The sequence below is a fragment of the Poecilia reticulata genome, chromosome 5 (genome assembly GCF_904066995.2).
Source record: "Poecilia reticulata chromosome 5, P_reticulata-male-v2, whole genome shotgun sequence".
NCBI lineage: Eukaryota > Metazoa > Chordata > Actinopteri > Cyprinodontiformes > Poeciliidae > Poecilia > Poecilia reticulata.
The window spans coordinates 26,493,473-26,518,703 of NC_088834.1; the positions used below are offsets into that span (position 1 = coordinate 26,493,473).

General features: G+C 41.2%; 2 protein-coding genes across 4 annotated transcripts; both read right to left on the reverse strand.

Annotated features, from left to right (window-relative positions):
- Nucleotides 1-22: 22 nt before the first annotated feature.
- Nucleotides 23-14,476, reverse strand: LOC103465080 (RNA-binding protein 38). Its single transcript, XM_008409631.3, has 4 exons — nucleotides 13,604-14,476; nucleotides 9,963-10,086; nucleotides 8,004-8,058; nucleotides 23-1,639 (listed from the first exon to the last, which is right to left on the reverse strand). Exons 1-4 carry the CDS (start codon nucleotides 13,814-13,816, stop codon nucleotides 1,288-1,290), a joined length of 744 nt encoding a protein of 247 aa, XP_008407853.1. The 5' UTR covers nucleotides 13,817-14,476; the 3' UTR covers nucleotides 23-1,287.
- Nucleotides 14,477-16,426: 1,950 nt separating this feature from the next.
- rae1 (ribonucleic acid export 1) lies at nucleotides 16,427-24,334 on the reverse strand. 3 transcript variants are annotated; one of them, XM_017305014.2, is made up of 14 exons: nucleotides 24,319-24,333; nucleotides 22,941-23,038; nucleotides 22,254-22,372; nucleotides 22,060-22,164; nucleotides 20,390-20,482; nucleotides 19,565-19,651; nucleotides 19,401-19,487; nucleotides 18,746-18,817; nucleotides 18,560-18,667; nucleotides 18,362-18,468; nucleotides 18,200-18,275; nucleotides 17,548-17,742; nucleotides 17,372-17,457; nucleotides 16,427-16,816 (listed from the first exon to the last, which is right to left on the reverse strand). In XM_017305014.2, coding segments are annotated over exons 3-14 (1,107 nt in total). In that variant the 5' UTR covers nucleotides 22,344-22,372; nucleotides 22,941-23,038; nucleotides 24,319-24,333; the 3' UTR covers nucleotides 16,427-16,815. The 3 variants fall into 3 exon arrangements, with proteins under 3 accessions (XP_017160503.1, XP_008407854.1, XP_081463503.1); XM_008409632.3 differs by lacking the exon at nucleotides 16,427-16,816 and having other exon boundaries at nucleotides 17,368-17,457; nucleotides 24,319-24,334; XM_081607377.1 differs by lacking the exons at nucleotides 16,427-16,816; nucleotides 24,319-24,333 and having other exon boundaries at nucleotides 17,368-17,457; nucleotides 22,919-22,942.
- Between the last annotated feature and the right edge of the window lie 897 nt (nucleotides 24,335-25,231).

Genomic DNA, 25,231 nt, shown 5'->3' on the forward strand with positions numbered 1-25,231 from the left:
AAAAAACACACCAGAGGGCATCTTGAGTAGAAATTTTTATTCTTTATGGCTTGTTTGAAAGGATTGTAAAGAACAATCTTACTGGAAAATGTAAAATAAAAAGAATTTCCAATGAACCCAGTCAAAATCCACTGGTAATATGATGAAAAGAACGACGACACTTTGTGGATCTGCAGCAAACAACTGCAAGTTAAATGACGTCAGTGTCACAACTACAATCACAATAAATTTAAACAAAAAGGAAAAAAAAGTTGTTTTTTTTTAACTTAGTACCTCTTATAAATACCTACATATAAATATTGAAAAATGCACGTGATGACATCTGAATGTGCTGTACATGGAACAACAGTCCAACCAACTCAGTACAGAAACAGAAATAAAAAACACTGGTGTTTGTGCTCAGTGTCAGCGACCTCAACGATACACACAGCTCCTCGATACTGTTTATGATTATCTACATCGAATCGAAGTCGGCTCGGTTACAAAAGGGGCTCTGCGTCCTTAAACTTGGCTTAGAGTGGAGAGGCACAGGCAAAAAAATCTGGAGATTCTCTTTGTTTTGTATTTATTTATTAAGGCCTCTTGAAATCAAATATCGGGATGTAAAAAAAAAAAAAAAAGAAAAAGCTGTGCAGTCGCTTCTCTGAGCTGAAATCTCTCCTGGTTTTCCTGCGCTGTGGAAGTCTGTTGGTGAGGCAGAGCTCTGCTGCGTTTCTCTATCGCCACTTTCAAAAAAAAAAAAAAAAAATTAAATAAAAGAACTAACATGAACGTCCCTCAGCATCTTCAAAATGTCCGCCGTGTCCAGCCAAGACACTCTGGGCTCCAAGGAAAAACAAAACAAAAAAAAAACTAAACATCAATATCTAGCAAGGACCTGCGTGACCTCTGCTGATTGAGCTACGAAACGACGCCAACATGGATAATAATGGCAAACAAATAATGACAAAGACATTAATAATACAACAATAATAGAGAACAATAAAATAATATTAATTATAATAATAATAATGATGATGATAAAAAATGAAGTGTCATGTTCTGGAAGCCCTGGGAAGCGACCACATACTGTATGCTGGTTCGGCTTCCCCTCCTGAACTCCCAGCAGTCCTCTCTCCCCTTGTACCAATGAGCAAGCAGCCCGTCTTAGTCGTATAGTGCAATAATCCCGACATCGTTTTTCCTTATACCTGCTGCTGACGACAGCGGTGGTACCCTATAGGGGTCTGCTCTTCTGTCCTCTTCCACTGCCTGTCCCCCTGCCATCCCCCGTCGACTCCTCCGACTTCACTGCATCCTCTCTGGCTGGATGTGCTGCTGCGGGGCGTAGTGCAGGAAGGTCGGGGCCTGGGCGGTGGCGGAGGGCAAGGTGGGGTGCACGGTGGCTGTTGCCGTGGTGGCGGCGGCGGCGGACGGGCCAGCGGACGCTGTGGGGCTGGTGGTGTAGCCGTAGCCCAGGAAGCCGGCCGGGGAGGCGGCGTAGGGGTACTGCTGGTCGAAGGCGGCGTGGGCGTACTGAGCGTAGGCCGAGCTGTAGTCCAGGTAGGGGCTGGTGCCGACCGAGGCAGCCGACACCTGAGTGGGCAGCAGCAGGCTGGGCTGCACAAACGCTTGGGGGTAGATATACGGCTGGGCCAACCTGCACAGACACACGCAGAGAGGGGGGATTAGAGGGGCGGAGAAACCCCCAACCCAGACTGGTTTCTACAGTTTACGTCGCTCTCAGAGGAGGAGACGTGTCAGGAATACAAACCCTCTGAACACCCAGCCTCACACTCAGCTCTGTTACCATCACTAACTTAAGATAGTCATGTGAGGAGCAGGTAGGGCTGGGCGATATGGATTAAAAATAAAAAATTTTAATAACATGAATTAAATCGATTACCTTTGCCCTCTTATTAAAAAAGAAACAACAGGAAGTATTTTCCAACTGAGAATTAGTGCCAGGCTGCAGGAATAACAGTCATATCAGCAGAAAAAAAATTTTTTTTTCAAAAAAACATCAAAAATTGTGCGAAAAAGATTGTTTAAATGAGAAAAGAAAAAGCGTCCAATCAGCTTGGTTTGTGCGTTTCTTGGAAATAGTCATTTGCCTGATTATCTCAAAGAATTGCTACTGATAATAATTTGATTCTGACGTGTTAAAAGATGAAGTTATATCAAAACATAACCTCATCAGGTGTCCAACATTCCTCATTTCAATTTTTAGGACTTTATTGTGGTAATTTAAAAAAATAAAATAAAATTCTTAGCCTGGCTCTAATATTTTGTTGTAGAGTGCACCTGAATTCAATGTCCAAATAAACAGAAGAATCAAAACACGATTACCAAACAAGATCGTCATCCTGCGCATGCTGGCATCACTCTGAACGACGGAAACACAAAGAGCGGATTGGTGGGGAAAAAAAAATATTTATCATTTTCCAAAACTTAAATCTTCAAAAACCAAATGATTAACCGATTAAAAAATAAATAAAAATGTATTGCCCAGCCCTAGAAACACTTAAACAAAGAGGTTAGTATCGAAGGTGACTCAATTCTCTGTGTAAATCAGTGAGTTAAAAAAAACACCAAACCTGTTGGGTCAGACCTCCTGCGCTAGACGAGAGGGAACAAGTCGAGGGGGGGGGTGGGGGGGGGGTGAATGACAGAGGCAGCCGTTAGTGGCAGCTTTTCAAGCTCAGGCATCAGCAGTGTTTTAACAGCTGCTGCTCTTCACCCTCTGAACACTCACACACACAGAGACGGGAGGAAAAAGAAAAAAAAAAGGGGAAGTGCTTTAAGGGAGGGCAGAAGTTGGAGTCTTTTAGTTCTGAGTTTGTAACTCTGCCTCACACACACACACACACACTCTCACAGGTGATGATGGTGGCTGGGGAACTGATCAGGGTCAATGGGGGGGGGCAGGCCGGGTTCTACTGAGCCTCATGGACCGGCTCAGATGCAGCTGATCAGGGCTGTTGGGTGGGACTGGTTGGTGGATGAACAGCGTTTGTCCACAGAAGAAAGAAATGTTTTTCAGGTGAGATTAAAATATAAAAAGTGTTCCCCATTGCTACTCCCCCAACAAAACAGGAAGGTTTGACCAACGCTGCATATCAAGGAGTTAACGGATCTGGCTCTAGAGACAGCTTCAACCCTTGACATTAAAGACTTTGAGCAAAAACAACACAGAAAGGCAAAAAAAAAAACAAACAAAAAAAAAAAAAACAGAAAATGTCACACTTCGGTTACCTACAAGGAACCATCAAAGTCAACTCAGTTTCACCGTTTTGCCACTGCAAACCGTTCCCGTTAGATAAATACTGCTTATGAAAGTCGCCTACGAAATCAAAGCATGCATGTACAGCGCCTTGTGAAGTTATTCTGCTTGGTCTTTTTCCACGTCGTCGCATTACAACCAGCAACTTCAGTGTATTATTGGATTTTTAGGTGGTAGATCAACACAAAGTAGAGGTAATAGTGATAATCAGAGAAACAGCCAGGAGGCCCACAGTCACTCTGGAGGAGTTTCAGATATTTTAATTTCAATTGTTGAATCCACATATAGATTTTTTTTATGATTATAAACTAAAATGTCCATTTTGTAGTCTGCCTGGGACGCAGTAAGCATGTACAATGTGGTGTTGAGATAAGAAAAAAAGAAAACAAAACAAATAACGTGTCAACTAGGGTTGGGTGATAAAAATAGAAAATATAGGGAATACAGTTCAGAGTGATGTCATCGCATCCAATGCCTACTATTTTGTTAAGCATGTTTTTCAGCTATTTATTTGGATTTAAAATTCAGGTCAACTCACAGATGGGGATGATGGAAAAGGAAAAAATAAATGATGAATGACAAAAAAAAGTTAATTATTTTTTAGGAAAAGAAGGCAAGAAATAAAAATTGGATTTGATATGAAAGAAATCTGATTTTATTTTTAAGCCACATTGCCCAGGCCTGGTATCATTTTCTCTCCACTTCAGAATATCAGTTTGGTCCATCACATAAAACCCACTGAAGCCTGTGGCCGTAATGCAACAAGATGTGAAAAATGCCAACGAGTATGAAACTTCCAAGGTGCTGGATAAGGATGTACTCACTTTACATACTTCCTGCGCACACAAACACGTTCCGTTACCTCTGCTCACACACCAGTTACCACTGCAAACCCCCAAACCATGCCATAATAGGGAAAGAGTCACACCGCAAATCAGCATAAGCTCTTCAGTTCATATCACACAAACAGGAGAGGGAAAAAAAAAAAAAAGAAGATAAGACACTCCAGTCCATCACAGCACACTGCACTGCACTCTCAAGCCGTCACTGGCACCTTGTAGAGAGGCTGGCTGAGGGGAGGCAGGAGAGTGTGGGCAGATATTTTCCCGAACTGAGGACATCATCTGATCCTGAATTGGTGCACTTGGTCAGCTGGCAGCAGAGGGCAACCGTGGCATAAAAATGAAATTAAAGTGATTAATTTGCAAAAAAAAAAAAAAAAAAAAGAGGATTGGGGTCAACATGAATCCTCATGTAACTGAAAGGAGAGTTAGACCTTAAATACCAATGTAAAAATCTACAAAAGAAAAAAACAAAACAAAAGCAAGGATGTGTTAAACAGTGCATGAACATTTTAATTGTGTACTAAACAAAAGTAAATGAGAAGTGAAGGGAACAATAGGGGCTTCAGAGGAAGTGAAAATCCCACCACTGGGGAGCTTCATCCACACTTCAGCCTTGGGAGACGATTGTACGTCATTGGCTGCGGGGCATGAAAGCCCTCGCGCCAACTCTAAACGACCTCAACCTTGCGTAAGGCAGGATGATGGTGGGGTCTGGTGCAGGAATAAAAGACGAGAAGAAAAAGCAGGGATAGAGATCACAGCGAGTCCAGAGGGCAGCAGAGATGCCAAGCACGCTGCGTAAACAAGTAAAATAAATAAAATAAATAAAAACAATGGAAGAGAGGCCATAGATGACAGCCGGAATATCGTTGGTCAGCTGGATTTCTGCTGACAGCCGGTCATAGCGGTGCGCTGAGTGGCAGGCCGGGACACCGGAGAGACGGGCTCGCCAGAAAACGCTGGCTGGCAAAGAGCGGGCCAGTCTAAAGGCTGGAACGTTCGCCAATGACATAATGAGCTGCTGGGGGAAAAAAAAGAAAGAAAAAAAAAAAAAAAAAAACGCCCGGGAGACGTCACACCAAGCAGCTAAATATCTCACAGATGAACTCCAGTGCATGACTCGATGCGACGTGAAGTGTGAAACCAGGCAAGACTGAACTGGGTTGGTGTGGATGAGGTAAAGCCCACCTCTTAAAACGTCTCTACCTCCGAACAACTGCAACGGGTCTTTGAATGGGTGGAAGCAGGGAGGGACAAAAGTGTTTTATTTGACACCTGTAGAGGCGAGTTACCATGGAAGCGCCTCATTAAACATTAAGTCGGAGGATCTAGCCCCCCCCCCTCCGCTCTCCCCCTTTTGATTCTACTTCTCAATCCCCCTCCAAGTCTCACAGAGGTGTCGGTTTTCAGAAATGGAGGGAGGACTCTAATGGAAGAAGAAAAACAAAGAAGAAGAAGAAAAAACAGTGGCAAGAATCCAACAGGATGGAGGGAAGGAGTCGATCCGTGACGAGAGATGAGTCGTCTGCAAAGGCCGACGTCCCCTCCCCATAAATACACAGGCCGCAGCTCTGGTGACCCCCGTCGGCCCACCCCGCCCCTACAGTCCACACCTTATCCACAGTACTCTCTACATGCAGCATCAGCGCACAGCTCAAAATCCTGCTCAACACCCCGTCTTCCTCCCGCCATATGTCCACAGGCATCGTGGGGTCGGGGGAGGGGGAGTGAGGAAAGACCCCCCCCCCCCCCACATCCTGTGTGCAATCTGCATCTTAGCAACGTCCGTGTCCAACACTCTAGCCGTGCAGAGGAACCTCGGGAGGACAGGTGTTGGGCGAGCCTCAGAACGTCTCAGGGGCGGTGGTCACAGGAGATTACGGAGGGTGGAGTTACCGAGGGTGGAGGGGAGCAGCACCTGTTGGGCACACGCCTCAGACAGCAGCCGAGCAAAACACAGGAAACATTCAGGGTTTGTCCAACCCTCTCTGGACCGGCGGGACGTTGACATGGACGGGACTTTCCTTTGTCCTCCCCCCTGAGGTTTTGGAACATGATGGGACATGTTCCTAGTGGGACTCCAGCTAATTTAAGCAGATACAAAAATCCAGCCAAGTTTTTTTTTTCTTCTTCTTTTTTCTAATTTTACTTATTTGTGGAATCCTATGAACATCTCATCCTTTTAAAGCTCTTCACCAGACATTCCTACAACCATCTCAACACAAATCAAAAAGTTTCATTTCACTGTATTCAGAAAAGGGGAGTTTAAATATTATAGGCTGGTTTCACACGGCGTGACATATTAAAGTGTTTATTTTAGCTAACTTTGCCAATTGTAGGCTGCAGCAACAACCAAAATTTAAGTTTCTCAAAAATTCTGGTTATTACGTTCTACAATAAATAAAATGTATAACTTATTAAGAGGAAGAGTTATTATCCCATACCATCCACAGGAACCCGCAAAAATATTTTCGGTAAAGAAAATATTTTGAAGCCATGTTGGTGGGAAGCAGAGGGGAAGGAGCAAAATGGATATTCAGAACCTTTCAGCGGTTCTGTGGAGATCCCTCGCTTTGTCACTTCTGAACTACAGAAAAGGAACCGGACTGTGACTCAGTGGTCCAAAGTCAGTTTTTCAGAGTAAATTTTACACTTCATTTGGAAACCAACTCCTCAGATTTAGAACAAATCGTTTTTCGGTAACATTCTAAATTTCATTCGCTGCAAGCTGCGATCATCAAGATGAACAGAAATAAACACCTTAAATAGATCCCTCTGTTATAAATCAACATAAACTGTGTCCCTTTTTCAACAAAACCACTGAAATAAGTAACATTTTCAGGGTTTCCAACACTGTATTGTAAGCCTGGCGGGTCAGCAGGTTTAGCATTGTTTATTTATGTATTTTAAAAAAGGTGGAGATGCCTTTTTTAAAGACTTTATAGTTGGTGTTTAGGTATTAATCTTCCAATAACGCATAACTATCAAGTGATATTTTCACATTTCCTGTCACCTTTAAACATTTAACTCAAAAACATGGCAGCCGGCTGGATGACTGCCCTAGCACCTCGAGCACCGGGCTTGGCAAGTTTTCTGGGGGGAAACTCTGCATTTTGATAAGATTGCATGTTTTTTAAGATGATGTTTGGCATTCTATTAATTTGAAACTAAATTGCTAAATTTAAAATTCCTTTACTCTACAACCAGAAAAATAAAAACAACAACCAAAAAGAAAATCTGAATCTTAGAAGATGTTTAGAGTCATTTAAACTTGATACTGATGAGTAACTAAGCTCTTACTATTTAACTTCTTTTGCTTGCGGATTAAGAGTCTTGGAATTTCACGCAACCACAGCAACAAATGCCAAACAACTCACTCAGACTAACTTCCTGAACTCCTGTTCTACTAACAGAAAAGGAGGCTGTGCATGTAAAATCCAAACAGGCCTTGGGCTGCAGCTTGAAGCGTGATATCTGAGAGCTGCAGGGAGAATCAGAAGAGTCGTTAGCTGCTCGGCCGACCGTGGCTTCCAGACTCTGGAGTTTCTCCCCCCGTCCACCCTGACCCATTCTCCCCAACACTGATGGAACTCCCCCGTCGGTGACAGAGCCCGCTCGGGCCGGACCGCGAGTCAGGAGGCCCCTGACGGAGGTCAACGAGTGAGTTACACATTCACCTCTGGAACACACGTCCATTACCACGGAGACGCAAATCATCTCGGCAGCCTCCTCGCTCCAAACGAGACTCGATGTATGATAATGGAGGGGCGGCTGGAGTTGCGTGTAGATACTGGAACTGGCGTGTGCTTTCCAGAGGCTGCGTTTTGTCAAAGAAATAGCAGCCCGGTGGCATAATAGCAGAGAGCATAACAAGCGCCCACTCCCTGCTCACTTACCCATACTGCCTCTGGATGAGTGCCGGGTGGATGGGCTGCACTCCGATGGATATGCCTGGAAGAGAGAGAGAGGGAGAGGAGAGGAGAGGAGGATGGTTGTCAGACACACATCTGCATTTACAGAGGAGGAGCAGAGAACAATGCACAGAGGGCACGGAGACACAGAGGCACGGCCTGTTTCCAGCCTACCATGGAAGAAATATTTCAAATGTTCCAGAAAGCAAGCAAAGAAAACATATACGCCGTTTCAGAGCTGCATGGTATTTGTCGCATAAATCCGAGGTATGCGAGTTCCTCCATGGAGCTGCAGGCTGTGATCATGTGACCCGGCAGATTAAAATCAGCAACAGTTTGTCTCTTAGCCTGTAAAACAGCCAGTCTTTTAGCAATCAGGCGTCCAGCAGCCCTGTCAGATACTTCCTCTCCACCATACCTGCTGCTAGGGACGATGAGCATTTATCGTAACGTCTATCATTTATCGGCAGAAATTTTGTATAAGATTTTTTGATTTACAATAGTCACAATACGTTCTGTCCGTTTTGTTTTTCTCCGATGTTTGTTCAATGTGACATTTTGTTCATATCAACAAATATGATTAAATTCAGTTACTGTGTGCGTTTTAGAGATGCAAATCACACTTCTGGATGTGATCGGTGTCCTATAGAAATGGTGCGTTTTTCCAAGAGCAGCGTTTGTGTTTGTGAGGCTATCGATGCTGTGCTGTCACACCCATGCAGTTACCTAAAAACGTACCAACAAATCGTTCCTATTGTTACTTTGATCGTCATCACAATGCTTCCACAAAATATCGTGATAAAACTTCATGTCCCCCATTATGTCGCCCACCCCTACCTGCTGCACTGATGGGATAAAACAGGGGTTTTCAGGTTTCATCAACATATTTAAGGCTTTTTAAAAGTGAAACTTAAGACCTGCATCATGTCAGAAATGTACAAACGAATTTGCTTTGCGCAGAATGCACGAATCACCGACGAGAGAAGTGAGTTTGCGGAGACGATGAACTTCATGCGGCCCACCGGCAATACATTTACACTTACTCATGATGGATGCAATAAAGCCAGTTCTCTAGCTAGCTAGCAAGAGTAGGTTAGCTAATTAGTGATAACTGCATGGAATAAAGATGTCAGAGAGAAAAGCAGCGTGGGAGAAACAAACTAGAAAAGATTAAATAGTCTTGCCACAACAAAATGTAAAACTTGTGATTAACATATTTAATGCCAACCTACTTTTGAAAATACATTTAAGACATTTTAAGGCCTTACTTCTAGATACATAAATGTAAGACTTTTTAAGGATGCATGGACACCCCGCAAAATGTCACATTGCAATAAATCACTAAAAATGATTTTAAAAATTCAGTATTTCATTAAAAAGTACATAAAATGCTAAAATAATTTAATTTGATCTTATTGTGGTGAAATCAAATGTATTGCAGGTATTCTAGTATTTATTGACTTATTTCATTATCCTGTGCTCCAGAACATTGTCATTTATTTCATCAGTCTCAGTGTGTAGAGCTAACACTGCTAAACATGCAGATTAACGCACAGATTAGCCAATCAAATGCTAGGATCTATTTAACAAACCACAGTGACTGTTTAGATTCATGCTCTGTAGCACAGGAAATATTTCATAATTGAATACCAACATAATCATTTCAAAATGTACATTTTTACCAATAATTACACATTTTATTGTGAATTAAAACATATTTTATATATACAGTTATCTGTTCTACTTACCATAGTCATTATACATTATACATTGACTTAACCAATATTAAAAAATGTAAAAACATAGATATTTACTGGAAATTTGTTGAATTGTGGAACTGTTAGACCTCAACACTCATCATTGCCTGCAAAGATGTCCGCAGTTTCCCCCCCACCCTTTACTTTCTAGCTAGCCTGAGCTCTGCGCAGCCCCTCTGTATCTCACCTGTCTGCAGGCTGCGGGGCTTGGCACCCAGGTACGCCAGGTTGACGTTGGCCTTTCTACCGTCTATGATGGGGTTGGGATCCTTGCAGGCCCTCTCTGCGGCTCCTCGGTCAGTCATCGTCACCTGGCAACCACAGACGCAACAGCTAATGAATCACATTTTAGCCTCGTAGAAAAAAACCCAAAACAAAACATGTGCAAGAAGATTTCAACTGGTCCACTTTAAGAAAGACCAGTAAAAAAAAAAAAAAAAGCTGACATTTGCTGGTTCAGAAATCGGGCTAACTGCTCTGGTACCAGCTGCCTTTAGCTTGACAACCGGTTTAGAAAATTGCGTTAGTTTCTACACTAAAACTGGTTATTTATGGCTGGATAACTGTCAAAAAAAAAAAAAAAAGAGTTTGTCAAAAATACAGCAGTTTTTTTTTTTCAGCCAGTTGACAACTAGTGTGCCTTTTCTGCCATCTCAGATTGAATTTAAGCCATAGGAGGAATGCGGTTCAGATTTGAGTAGTTTTGAAATGGCAACTTATTAAAAACCCCAGTGTACTCTGATCTTCTCAGTTTGGGCGCGTTCATTGAAAGAAAAACAAAAATTACTTCTGAGGCAAAAATAAATAAATAAGGAAAAGATGCCCACAGCAGCAGTAGCCAGCCTATGGCTGCCACTCAGACATGGGCAGAGCTGCTGAAATATGGATCTGGCCAACAAGGAGCTTATCCAATTAGGAACAAAATAAGGAGATTGGCATTAGTCCACCCCCCCGGCTCCACCTGGCATTAGATGAGCCCTTCTGCTTTGATTGCCACATCCTGCCAGTTCTCGGTCTCCTCCGCACGTGAGCCGACCCGATCCAAGAACACGGAGCTGAATAGTTTCGGAGGACACTCTGCATCTTTTACGGCGAGGCTTATTGGGAACAAAGCCCACTGCGGCGCCTGTGTTGTGAACACACAGGAAGGAAACAGGCTGTGTTTACAGTGAAGCGCCTTGCTGTGGGGTTAGGGTGGTTTTGGTTGGTGGGGGTCCGCTAATCCACCTCTGAAGTGTGTTTAAGACAAAAAAAAAAAAAAAAAAGAAAAAAGTACACTCAGCTACAGGTTCCTTCTCCTTTTCAAGTCAGACAGAAAAAAACAAAAAGCGACCCAGGAGTGAAAACCGGTGAGGTTAAAGTCCCTGGAAGCAACCCGCAGGGTTTGACGAAAAGCCCGTTTAACCTGAAACGCCGGCCCCCACAACAGAAAGCCGGTCGGTACCTGCTCGACTCACCGGACGGCTTCCCCCTCTGACTTTCATCAGCTTACGTGTAAACAAGGAACAATTGTCTTCCAATTCCCCTTTAGAGGTACACGGAACCGTTTTCCACTCCTTCTTTGGCCCGATCAGACAGCCGAGCTGAAGCGTCTCTGCTAAAGTTCTGGTAAATATTTGCATTTTTTTTTTCTCCCCAACTGCTGCTTCTGTTCTTTATGGTTTTATCTCCCAGGGACCGGATAAATCACTTATTAACGCAGATAAAAACCCGGTACTGCAAAGAATTTTAAAAAGAAGAAGTTGTCAAAGTTATTATAAACAAGAGTCATTTTCCCACAGAACTCCAAGAACTGGGATAACAAGGAGCAGTTAAAAATGTTAGGATGATTTCATTGGTCCAGAGAGATTGGATCAAAGAAAATGTAATCGGTTTCTAAGACTGGAACATGAAAAGTTGACATGAAAGCTGGTTAAAGAAGTATGGATTTCCACAGCAGGATTTCACTGAAAAAAGAAAAGAAAAACTCAAAACAAAAATGGTTCCCGTTTGTCAGCATTTGGTTGGACGGCATCACAAAGATCACACTCACACATCAGCCTGATCAGGTTGCATTAGTAACCATTTTGGCAGCAGCTTTTATTAGATATTGACATAGCGATCCCGTTGAGTCAAACCTTAAGGATTTTAATTCCTGCTTTGAGAATCAGGATCCAACGTCATTTTCAACTGTCTCCTCATAAGTAAACGTGGTTAAACGAGTTCAGCGACATCAAGCAGTAGAAACTCACTTTGCTCCTATTGCCGTTTTGGTTTGATTGTGATGCATAACCTGTCACATTTGACTCAACTAACCCTAAAAAGGGGAGCGTAACCAAACCTAAATGGACCGCAGAGCCACGTCTATTTGGTATTCGTAGATTCACCCAGTTGCAGACTTTTCTGTGGAAATAATCTCCAAATTAGTTGCAGATAATTTGCCAAGTTGCTTATTTTTCTATTAAAAGAGTCAAGATGCAGGTTGAGGAGCTGAAATACATAGCCGAAGTAATATTTTGCAAATCAGCCAATCCAAGCGTCCAATTCATTTTTCTTGCTGCTGATTGGCTGAAGCCCCAATAGCAAAGCTAAGTGCTAAGAGGGTTCCCACTATGCGCATTAATGCATATTTAGGTATATTTGGTGTTCAAACTATTTTAAAAAAAATGCAGCTACAAGCTTTTGTAGGGCAGGTTTTGAGTATTTGCAGATATTAAATATTTTGACCCCCCACGGTTACTGGAGGTCTGCTGCGTTTCCAGGAAATTTACAATGGAAGCATACAATGGATTTGACTTTTCAAAGGACTGCTCATAATTCATCAACATACCCAACTATGGAGTCAAACAAACTGGTACCACATGGACAGGGTACAGATCGGAGATAAACATGGACAAAACAGCAAAGTAGTGGTACAAAATGAGGGTGTAAATTGGGGAGGGGGTAAAAAAAACACATCACGAAATTGTGATAACTTTGAGTGTTGTATATGACAAATGATTATAATTAACCTGCATGTTCTCCATCTCCAGTTCTCAAAACTTGGTCACGAAGATTAAGATTATTTGGGCAGCAATAGTTTCTCCAAACTGATGGGGTCATTATTGGCAGGCAGAGTCAGAATGAAGAGCACTTGCAAATGTTTCCGTGTTGATCATCTGTTGATATTAATCCGATTAAATAATTTAAGCCGACCGCCACAGGTTGTTCCATAGCAGGAAAAACTACATCTGAAGAGATTTTTCTGAAAAACTCAAGCATGCATCTTAATGTCCCTTTTTCAGCAGCCTGAACTGTGATGTAAATCATGTCTTCTGGTTTCTGACAATGGAAAGCAAGAGTGTGCAAGGTCAACCTCCCCACTGCTCTGAAATAACCATATAAAGCAAGCAAAGAGTCCAGCCTCTCTCTCTTTCTCTCTGACATACACACACACACACACTAAATACACACTTCCAGAGCAATAAGCTGGGGCTGCTCAGGGTTGAGGGGAGGTGGGGGGCGGGGGGGGGGAGGGTATGGGGGGGGTTATAAAAGAGGAGTGGACATTAGACATATGCTGAAATATAATCTTCTTAGTTACCCCATCAACTTTTGTGATCCCTCATCCTCATTAATCGAAAAGAACAGCCAACCAGGCGACAAGGCAAGACAAAAACAAAGATGCTGCGCAATTATGTGTTTAAGCCTGCATGAGTGACTTCAGACTTTAAACGTGTTCTTTAGCTAATGACCCAGAAAACAACTTTTTACAAACTGACAGAAACTAGTACGAGTTAAAAAAAAAAAAAGTCAGGTTTTGATAGAGCTATGCAAAAATGAGCGTGTGTTTGTGTTGTTCATACTTACAAAGCCGTAGCCCCTGGATTTACCGGTCTGTCTGTCAGTTATCACAACGGCCTCGTCGATGTCCCCGAAAGCCTCGAAGTATTTTCGGAGCGAGGCGTCAGTCGTGTGGTACGGCAGCCCGCCGACGAAGATTTTGGTGAACGTGGTGTCTTTCTGGACCGGTGTGGGAGGCATGACTTCCAGGGATCCGTTCATGTACTGATGCAGGAGCATTGGTAAAGCCGGAGAGACAGACCGAGGCACACAGAGTACTACACTAAGCGCTCAACAGTTCCCCCGACATCCAAAAACCACGCTCTAATCTCTAGTGGAGTGACGCCGTTTTGTTTCCGCTCTCTGGTAAAATTGAAAAAAAAAAAAAAAAAAAAAAGAAAGAAAAAAAAGTTGCGGCAACCTGTAGGAATCAGCGCTTCACGCCGCTTGTAAGCCTTCTACACCCAGCACACCTAGCCGGTTTGTAGTCAAGGCGAGAAACCGTGCTAGGAGTATTTATACCAAACGACACGACTCCACCCCCACCACAACTCTTGGCCAATGAGCGTGGACTCGTCGTGCACAACTGTTGAGGCAGGTCCTCCCATTGGCTCATCGTTTCACGGTGCCAGTTGCACCTGCTTTTGTCTTTTTAAGCACAAAGAAAAACCTGTCCTGTATCCGCTGGACCGCTCTAAAACAGGAGGGGAAACACTGTACCACCGACCTGTCGCCTAAATCCTTCCCATTCATGCAATACTCAGTAGAGCAAATTTGCCTTTTGCAGATATGACATGGTAGATATGGACTAGAAAGATCGACATTATAAACATGTTTACAATTTAAGCTAATGGCCATCAAACTTATTTTAAATGTAGATTACACCTACAGAGATGTTTTTTGCTCTTTTGTGATCGCGTTTATCCGTATAAATCAGGATAAACGCGACTCTCTCGAAAACAAACTTTACAAACTTTCATAACTCGGGTGAGATAACAGAAAGAAACTAACAAAGAGTTCTTTTGAGTGCCTCCATTTGCATTTGCTGTGTTCAGATCGTCTCAGCTGTGGGAGTTTGGATCTGGGACAGATGTAATGGTCTGCAAGTCGGAAACTCAGCAAAAGTTTCCCTCGTTGTTACAAGCTAATAACGTGTATCTTCATTTTCTGTGTTCAAATACTAAATGTTTAGAGATAGAATTTCTACTCGTGCCGCAACTAAAAACATACATGAACTTATTTCCACGAGATGCACATATTCTGATAACACATAATTCCAAAAATAAAACCAAAAAAGAAATGTTCAAGCTTGTTCTAAATCTAAAGGAACAAGCAGACATTCGTTAAAGACAGATATCTGGAGCTACATTTTCTCACTGTGGGTCAATAAAGGATCAATCTAGTTTCCTTCAAAACCACTACAAAAGAAATCAAATTACTCTGAAAATCTTTGAAATTATGGTCATGTAACCACTGTGAGAATTGCTGCACATCTGCCACGAACAGGTATTTCTGCCCCAGATCATATAATTAAATTCCAAAATTAATGTGCTATCCTTCTCATCACCTCAGAAGTAAATCTTTTCTTAATGTTTTCTACTGATTGAAAGTCTGAGAGATGGGCTGGCTAACACACAAACTAGAACAGAGATTACTCTGGATATTCTGGAGTCATTTTCTTTCTTCCCCATCTTTTATCTTTTGGCTTCCATTTCAAAGTATTCAAGATCCTATCATTTTCTGCCATTTTTTTTTTTTACGTTTTCCCCTCTCCCATAAGCCTTTCAGTGACGGCATGCTGTCCTTAACGGTGTCCAGGATCAAGCCATCTTACTCAAACTGCACTACAACCGTTTGCTTTATTTTTTAAATGGGGTCACGATGAATGACATTAGTGGCTGAAGTCCACTATTAGTTTGAGCAAAGCAAGAATGATTAATTTATACAGAATCAGCATCATAACTCCACTATACCTCAGTAAATTGCCTGGGTATGTCTCCCACAAACATACCCTAGTCTGTTTATAATGGTATTGGACTGCTATTGTCTTGAACGCAAATTGCCCTTTGCAACTTTAGTAGTGTAACAAATCACAATAAACATAAAGCTTAAATTCCAAAGAATCTGAAAAGTAATACTTCTTGTAACTCATGTTGGTTAGCGCTCTATCCATTTGGTTGTTCTTCTGCATGTGCAAGAGTTGTTGCATTTCCAGCTCCAGAGACACGCTAACCCTGCAGAACAAGCCGACTTTAAGGCCTGCAGGGATTTTATTGCAGCTTCGCTGAAACGTTGAGGAACCTGCTAGTGTATATTGTTCTCCGAAAGCGTAGTGGGGACATTGGAACTGTAGTGGCTTTAAACCTTCCCGCCACCGTTGCCTTGGAGGTCTACTGCCAACTACCGGGTCAGTCTGACAAAGAGGTGACGCTCTAATGACCTCTATAAAATGACACTTAAATCGCACCTCTACCTCTTAAGATCTGGTCCACTCTTCACACAAGGCCTTTGTAGTAGCCCCAACTACCTCATTCATATCCTCCTGAAATCCTCCTACCCATCCAGGGGAGCTGGGTGGGAGAGTCTCATCACACACCTTTGATCCCATTTGTCCTGCCGAGTTAAAACTGTTGGGGGGAAAATGCTCCACCTGCTGGTTAACTGTGAGTAAAACAGGCAGATAGCAGGGAGTAATTAAAACATTTAGCATCCAAAAAACGTGAGGTGAGATCTTTGTCAAGTCCGTAAATATTACCTTTGCTCTGCAGCCTCCGAACACAGAACTTTATACAGAGATCCTTTTGGTCACAGTTGACTGTCTTGTTGAAACGCAAATACAACGTTGGAATCTAAGAGGGCGCACTTATTTATTTTACATCCCAATATCTTTAATGGAACAATAACAGCAAAATTACAAGAAAATGAAAAACTTTTTGGAAGTTGTGGGAACAAAAACAAACAAACAAACTTGGACACACTGAAATAGTCATAAAAAAATATCAAGACGAATATCAAATTAAAGCCCTCTTCCCCTTCTACGAAAAACTTAAAAAGGCCAACTATCATGCAACATCAAGATGGGTTGGCCCCTCTGATTGGTCCATGCAAGGCACCAGAGAGCCACGGCATTGGTCCAGACGTCTGTCGAAAGGAAGGAGCATGTCTTGAACGCATACACGCACACTAAAGCAGCAGGTCTCCCGCAATTCTCCACAAGAGGTGCGACTTGGCGCGACGAATCTGGAGACAGGAAGTAGCAGTCAGTGACAGAGCAGCAAGGTTGTTTCATCGCTCGTTTATTTCTGAACAAAAGGAAAAATGGCTATTCTACAAGCAAAGCGCTTACAAAATATGCTTGGTTTTCTGTATTTAGAATATTTTTCATTTTGAACTTCAATATTCCATTCCAATAAATAACATCTTTAAGTACCACTCCTTAACATTAAGTACTTCATGTATACAGGCTAGACTCTTTAGCTAAGACATAAGGCTCCATCCTTTACATACAACCTTGTTTGAGTACAAGAGTAGTTTGTGCACACACACAGATTTGGAGCAAACGACATTACATATTTAAAGTGCAAAGTGCTTTTACCAAACCGGGTGGCTACAGAGCGAGGCTGAATTGAAAAATAAACAAATAAATAAAAAATCATGTCGGTATCCTTACTGCCCACATTCATGCATGCCCTTGAGAGCCCACAGCCAGAGCCACAGGAGCAATCAGGAAATGGGGCAGCCCCATTCATTGACCACGGTCTCCACGGTAACAGACGGCGGCTGCCCTTCTCTCACCATTTCTTGTTCCGAGGCTTCAGCTCCTCAGCGGCGTTCCTCAGAAAGATATAGTTCTTTTTCTGGGGGTTGTAGTACTCATGGCCCTAGAAGATAAAGATTTGTTTCCATTTTTTTTGTTGTTCTTTTTTTAAAGTAAAACGATAAACAGAGGTGAAGAACCGACTGTGAAGTACCTTTGACCAGTCGTAGCTCGAGGCGTACGCGAAGATGTTGCCGTTGTGGTTGAAGCAGCAAGCTGTGATTGGCTGGTCAAGCTGCTCGGAGGTCTTCAGCTTGGTGCGCGCGTCTTTGTCCCAGAAGCTGAAGCGTCCGTCGGAGCCCACGGTGGCCAGCGTGCCGTGGACAGGATGGAAGGAGATGGCGTTAACCTGGTCAGGAGAAACAGAAGTAGAGTAAGGTTAACGACTGATGATTATTTTACTGATCGATTGGAATAATTGATTGTTCTGACAATTAAGCGGAGGAAAAAAATGTGCACTTTCTACAGCTTTCTCATTTAACCATTCAAGCCTCTTGTATACAATATTAGAAATATATTAAAAGATGCAAATAAACAATTCAATTATTTTTTTTATTAAGAAAAATACAACATGGCACAGTTTTAAATTCAAAATCCTCTGATGTCCATCCATCTTCACCGTCTCTGCTGAATACAGCAACCCCAGAGCATGATGCTGCCACCACCACCGTATTTCACCATAGTTAGGATGTGTTCCTGGTGATGTGCAGTGCTAGTTGCTTTTGCCAAACTTGTATAAAAAAGTGAAGAAAATCTGTATCCCATCACTAACTTTTAATAGTGTTAATACAAGATGATCAACTTACAGCATAGATGTCCTGTGGAGTGGTTGTGTTGGTTCCATTGGACCTGTGGCACTTGAAGGTGAAATTATCTTTGGCTCTAAAGAAGATTGGAGAATACGGTGAAGTTGTTGGGGTTTTTTTTGTAAGGTTCGGATACGGGTTGTGTGTTTTACAAAAACTCACGGATTTGGCGGATTGATGTAATGTATCGCCACTCTACCCTCAATGCTTCCCAGTGCAAAGCCTGTTGGCTTGTTCTGCTTGTCCTTAAATATGGCAACACAACGGTGCTGAAAAGCAAAAAACAGGCAACACTGAATTTGCATAACAATAAAACACTGCAACATTTTTAAAACCTCAAAGAGTTAAAGAGCAGCTCACCTGATGTTTGAGAGGTGAGTCTATTCTGCGAAACTCAGAAGGCTGGTTCTCTAACTGGTACACTATAAGGCCTCTTTCCGCTGTGGCTACCACTGCCATGGGATACACCTACGTCCAACAGGGTGAGTCAGTTCTCTCAACGGAAAACTTTTAGAAATGACCTCATGCTGGTTATAACGAACTTACAACGTCAGCACAGTAGCATCTCTCGGGCATCTGCAGGGACATCATGGGGTTGGGCGAGCGGGTGTCCCAAAACTTTAAAGAGAAAAATGCCAATGTTTCTAAATGTGACAAAACATCAGACTGATTGACAGATGTGTCTGAGACTGGAATTACTTTCTCTATAAATGCAACAAACGAATGTGTTCAAAGTGCTTGAAGAAGCAGGCTTTCCCACAGAGTTTTATAAGCCTGGCGGGCCACCAGGCTTGACTTGTACCCCCACCAATAATTGTTTATTTATTTGCTGTAGGGTTTTTTTATACACCGGTTTCTGCAACCACTGCCAATCTTTATTGGTCTACATGCCAAGAACTTCAGCACATAAAGTGACAAGTCACGGATAAAGGATCAACAAATTTTGGACACTTCAATTACGATGAAACGACTGAAACAACTGCTTTTTTGTTTGCCTTTTTTAAGACTTTACAGTTGGTGTTTAGGTATCGCGAATAATATCTTCCAATAACACATAATTACCTAGTCATATTTTCACATTTCCTGTCAACTTTGAAACCTATTTAACTCAAAAACATGGTGGGCCGCAGGATGACTGCCCCAGCGCTTCTACCACCAGGCTTAAGTTTTCTGTGGGAAACCCTGAAGACGGCTGTCATACCTTCAGTGTTTTATCCCAGCTGCCGGTCATGATACAGCTGTAGTTTGGGGCTTTTATCCAGTGGATTGATTTGATTGGACCGTCATGCTGGGGACAGGAAGGAGGAGACGTGTGAGATGAAATCAATCTGATCGCTCGGCGGACCCGGCGGGATCTTGTCCAACCTGTGCAATCTGCATCGCTTGGTTGCTGTTAAGATCCCACATCTTGGCAGTCTTGTCGCATGAAGCGGTGAATACCTTACTGCCGTCCTGCAGAATAAAAAACAAACATGACATCATAAGCTTTTTTTGCAATCCAGCAGCAAAAATCTAACATATGGATTCAGGGTTTGTACACTTTTCCCACATTAAAATTCAAAAACTTTACAAGCATTTTCGAAGAATGTTTTTAAACTTTTCCAGCATCAAACTTTGGGGATAACAACGATACAAATGAACTAAAAAAAAAAAAAAGTTTTTAAAGTTTCAATTTACTATTACATCACTTTTTACTGTTAATGTCTTGTGATGATAAATATTTATCACACTGAAACAATACGAGGTATGGTAAATGACATTGCTGATCAAATTAAATATTTAAGCAAAATATACATAGAAAGTTACAAAGATTCTCTAAAGCTATTATCTTGCCAAGTTTTCTGGCATTTAGCAAATAGAGATCATTTTAATTCTAACTGACCTAAAACATGAAGAGTTTAGTCTGATTTAATTTCAGACAGTTAGAAAAAGTGTCCGTTGTTTTAGCAGATGTACTAAAATATCTCATTTCAACTGTAAATAATGTCAAAGTTTAGGACTTTAAGCGTTAGATTACATTTTATTACAAACCTCTGCTACTGATATATCAAACACTTTCAATGGCTTTATACATAAACCAAGCACTTTCCAAACCTTGAAAACACCCAATTGATGTACCAGTGTTTTGAAGGATTTCAAGCACCCTCATGAGCCGTGTGAGTTGTTTTATTTTTGTAAGATGACACCTACGTCGCTCCAGCAGACACCCAGCACCGGACCCGTGTGCATCTGTTGGGCTTTGGGGACGGTCTGTCCGTTGTCCTGCACCTCCCAACATCTCACCTGAAATCACACAGAAACGACAAAATGCAACTGGAAATGCGTGACTTTTGTCTGGTTTGTGGAAACGAAGTTACGTTCAGCTTTCCATGTAACAGGATGGATTTGAGAGAAACACCTTCAAGTCCTGAAGCAAAACCTCTAAACCCAGAAATTGTTCGGAAAAAATAAAGAAAGTGAGGCTTTAGGCAAGATAGTGACCCAAATCATTCCTCCAGGTTGCTCACAAACATTTTAACTAATACACAAAATGTTTTGTATGATCAACATATATTTAGTCACACTTGGCACAATTTTATTACTAGCATGTTTAAAAAGGATATTTTCCATCATGCAACAACGTTATTTTTAAATGAGAACATTCAACTCCCTTTCTTCATCCGTTTTAGACTAATGCTAGAGCTTCTGACAGTACCTTCTTAAAGTATTTTATAATATAAAGTGTTCTAATGTATATACATGCAATAATATGTTATGTTACTAACACTATATTATGTGTGTGTAACTGTTTCTGTAATAGGTTTTCCATATCATGGCAATGGCTAATGGAGACCCTAACAAACAAATATATTTGAATAATAATTCTGAACCTAAATGTGTCATTCTTGTGCATTTATGATGCAAAGAAAAATCAGTTGTGTTCAGCATTAGGAGGCTGGTGAAAACCAAAAAAATTTAGGAAAAGTTGTGCAAATAATTCTAATGTGGAAGATTTAATGTTAGCCGTTTTTAGCATCAGTATTTGACAATCAAGTCAGTAGAAGCACAGACTTGTAAAATGAGCATTGTAAAATTCCTAAACCCGTTTTTAAACATGTTTGATTTGGGCTCTGAAGAAGTGAGAGAAAGACTTCAGCTGATAACAGGAAGGCTGGATATATTTGCTCTGTTTGTCCTTTTCAGCGTTCACCTCTTTGCATCCAGACTGTGAATAAAGTGAGCTGCAACCATCTCCTGACAATTCAGACTGTGTACAAGTAACGTTAAAAATATTAGTTTTAATGTTATTTGTTGTAAGTTTCCAAGTGAATAACAAGATTAAAATTCACATTAATCACAAAAAAAGCTTAAATGAGTGAATAAATCCAATATGTCATTCTTGTGTTCCTGATAAAGGAGGATTGGAAAAATGTCTAAACATATTTAACTAGTATTTAACTCGCTTTTTGCCTTTCCTATTTCATTTGTATATCATCAAATGCATGTGGTCAATTACACAAATTAAACAATAGCATCCAAAATAAACCTGCACAACATCAGGAAAACATGTTATGTTTTTATGCAGTATTAAAATCACCAAATATACTTCAGATATTGAAAACATGAATACTACTAAAGTAATTTATCACAAAACAAATACTGCATCCAATGATACTACCATAATAATGAATTTGACAGCTTGACCCAGTCAAAGTAAGGGACCTACATTCTCCATGGAAAAGACCTTTAGAGCTCTACTATAGTAACATTTTACAGCAGCTGCTCTCAAACAAGCACACTGGGTCACAAATCACGCACAAAATCCATCCTTGGTTTCTGTCTGCATAGATTTCTATTGATTGACTCAACAACCAACTTACATCGTTAGCCCAGGATCCTGCAATAAGGAAGTTTCCTGGCATGGTTGGAGGACTGAAGGCCAGGCAGCTGATGCTGTCATCTGGAGGCGAGGTCACTTCGACATCCTGTGAGAGAACATCAGGCGAACAGGTGAGAGGGGAATGCACATGAGTCACGATTACTGCACTACGTTCAACGAGTTCTTTCAGTTTACCTTCATGGGATTATGGCTGTCAGTTGTCGTGCTTCCAAAAACACCAGTCCCTCCTGTTCCAAAGCTGGAAGCCGTTCCGAACAAACTCATAATGCATTAAAGGCGCACCGAATGTACGGCTGCGGGAAAAGGCGCAAAGATGAGCTCTCTTTATTAAAACAACCCATTATTTTCATATTAATTATTTCAATTATCCATTACAGACAAAAAAATACATTTGCAAAAGGCAGTACACAATCATATGTAGCGAATGTTGTCACAGATGAAACTAGAAGGTAATTTTATAACATAATATGGACTAGCTTTACAGCTAAAGTAACGGTCTTGCTAACAACATGTCAAGCGCCGACTGAATATGGCTTACTCTAACACGGTTTTAAACAAATAAAATAAGAAATTACCAATTATAAATAGCACTTAACAAAGACCTAAAGGTATATGAAACTAGCCTTGGTTTAATAAAGTTGAGAAATAAACGCGAATGAGCAGTTCAGACGCTAATGTTAGCTCCGTCCGTCTTTAGCTTTGGGCTAAACATATTTTTAACTTCTTCATTCATCATTTTAATATTAGCAGCTGTTTCTAGAAACTGTATTAATACACAAAGCTTTAATGGGTTAAATTAGATCATTAGCGCAAGGTCTAAATATAACGTATATTATTACAGAGCAAAGGTGTGGCGCTTACCACTGCAGTGCGTCTGTGTCGCAGTTTGATGACTTCGTTTTACTCGGCGATTCCTTAGATGTTCGAAAACCAGCTTATAGTCTCATTATCGCCACCTGCTGGATTGAAATGTGAAAGATGAAAAGAATTCCTGAAAATATCCGGAAGCTTCTCTAAGAGTTGAATGATTTTCCAACTACGGTGTTGTGATTGTCCTAATTTCTCTGTAAGCGTTTCGCATATTTAATAACTACAAACTTCAACATATTTCAAAAGGAGTTGAAAGAGAATGAAAACCTATCGTCTAAAAGGTTTGGTGTGTATGTAGGTATTCAGGCTCTTTCACTTCTTGAAAATAATTCGGTGTTCTTCAAATTTGTGCATGTGCCACTATAGGGACGGTGTGTTCACGGCCAGGATCAGTGTTAATTTTAGCTGAGAATAAACTACTTTTAAGTGACTTTTACATTTTAATGAATACAAAATATTATTCTTAGGTTCTGTGGAATCTGTATTATTTTTTTAATTCATGAAACTAACTCCCTAAAGTTATCAGCATATGTTGGAAAAAAATAAATGTTGTGTTTATATCACTTAAAACAACAACAAAACGTCTGTCTTACATTGTGTAGCTGTGTCTGTTTACATCCAAAGATAATTAAACCAATTTAGAGAAACTGTAGTCTAAATAATTACAGTCAAGGGGATGCTAAGGTTTACAAATGTTTGTGTCCCACTTGGATGACTCGTGAGTTTATTTGAGTTTGCGAGGGATGAGTCACATTACGTGACCTGTGTGTGCCGGTGTAAACATCTTCAGCTGCGTAATGTCTGCTGCAAATCAAACTGCGTTTTCTGCTAATTCCGATGCTGCTGCTGATGAAAATCATATTTTGAAGACAATTTCAAAAACCTTTTTTTTATGAATATAAATATTTCAGCACCATATTTCAGACCTTGAACATTGATCCAGAGCTGCGATGATGGCTTAGTTCAAAGCATGTGGTCTAGTCAAAGTAGTGACCTAATTCTGATTGAGAAAACCTTCAGTTTGAGAATAGTATGAAAAGAAAAAAATGGAGAAAAAAAAAAAGAATCGCAAATCTGGTAAAACTCAAAAATACTAATCGTGAAGGGTGGTAAGTTTTGACTTTAAGAGAAATAAACACACGTGTGCATATTATATTTTAGATTTTTACTTGTAAAGTGACTTCAGAAACCAGCTTCTCCTCAGAGTTATGTGCTTCTTTGTTCACCTCATTAAACCCCACTAAAACGCAGCAAAGACAACAGGTGAAATATGACAAATGTGAAAAACTCATTTGAAGGTGTACAAATAGCAGCGGTACAACTTCTTACGCTTTACTTAAGCCGCAGCAAAGCTGGCCTCGCTTCTCACCTGCTCCCCTGATCTGTTAAAGCAGAGCTGCAGCGTCTCTTTGGAAGCACATTTGCATGTCCCGTCATGCACCCAGACTACCGCTGATCACTCAGCAATTAGGGCGGGCCTCCCTTTATTGTCTCGGTTCAAAGAATTTCTGCGCCGTAAAGGGGATTTGCCCCTTTTTCAATGCAGATTGTTGATAACAATTCAAACCACTTTATGATGGACAGATAGGGGGGTGGGGGGGGGGGGGGGGGGGGAGGGGGGTTTTGTGTAAGAGCTGGCCACAGAGTCCCGAAATGCGAAAGAAAAGGACTTTAAATGCCGATCCATTCCAGCTCGTTTTAAACAGCAGCACCTCAAGCAGTCTCGTCCAAACCAGAAGGCACTCTGACCCTGAGCCTTCAACGGAATATCAAAGCTTCACACCCATTCATTTAAGATAAATGGCACTTTGTGTCTCCCCTCCGCCCGTCCGTGCACTATAAAAATAGGTTTTAGAGGATACTAAATACTGCCTATTAAAATAATTAGGTTTTTTAATTTGTGAATGGAATGTTTAGCAGTTCAACTGTATCACAATTAGATCATTTGCGTTTGCAAAAAAAAAATAAAAAAGATTCTAACACATTTTGGTGTGCATTTAATGGAAGATGTTGTTTTTTTGTAATTCTTATTTGTCGTACTTATCCAAGCAGCAGGTGAAAGGTTTTATTATCAGTGAAAAGTAAATTCATTCAGCAAAAGCTGCCCTAAGACTCGAGCTGCGTCATTGTTTCTGTCTGTAAGTTGGATTTATTTCGGAAATACAAGATTTGTCCCTTGAACTGTCAGGAAAATGATCTGTATGTCACCCTTGTTAAAGAAGATTTTTAAAGTTTTTTCCAGTTTTGGTTACTTTTAAACAAAGTAAAAAAAATCCAATAAG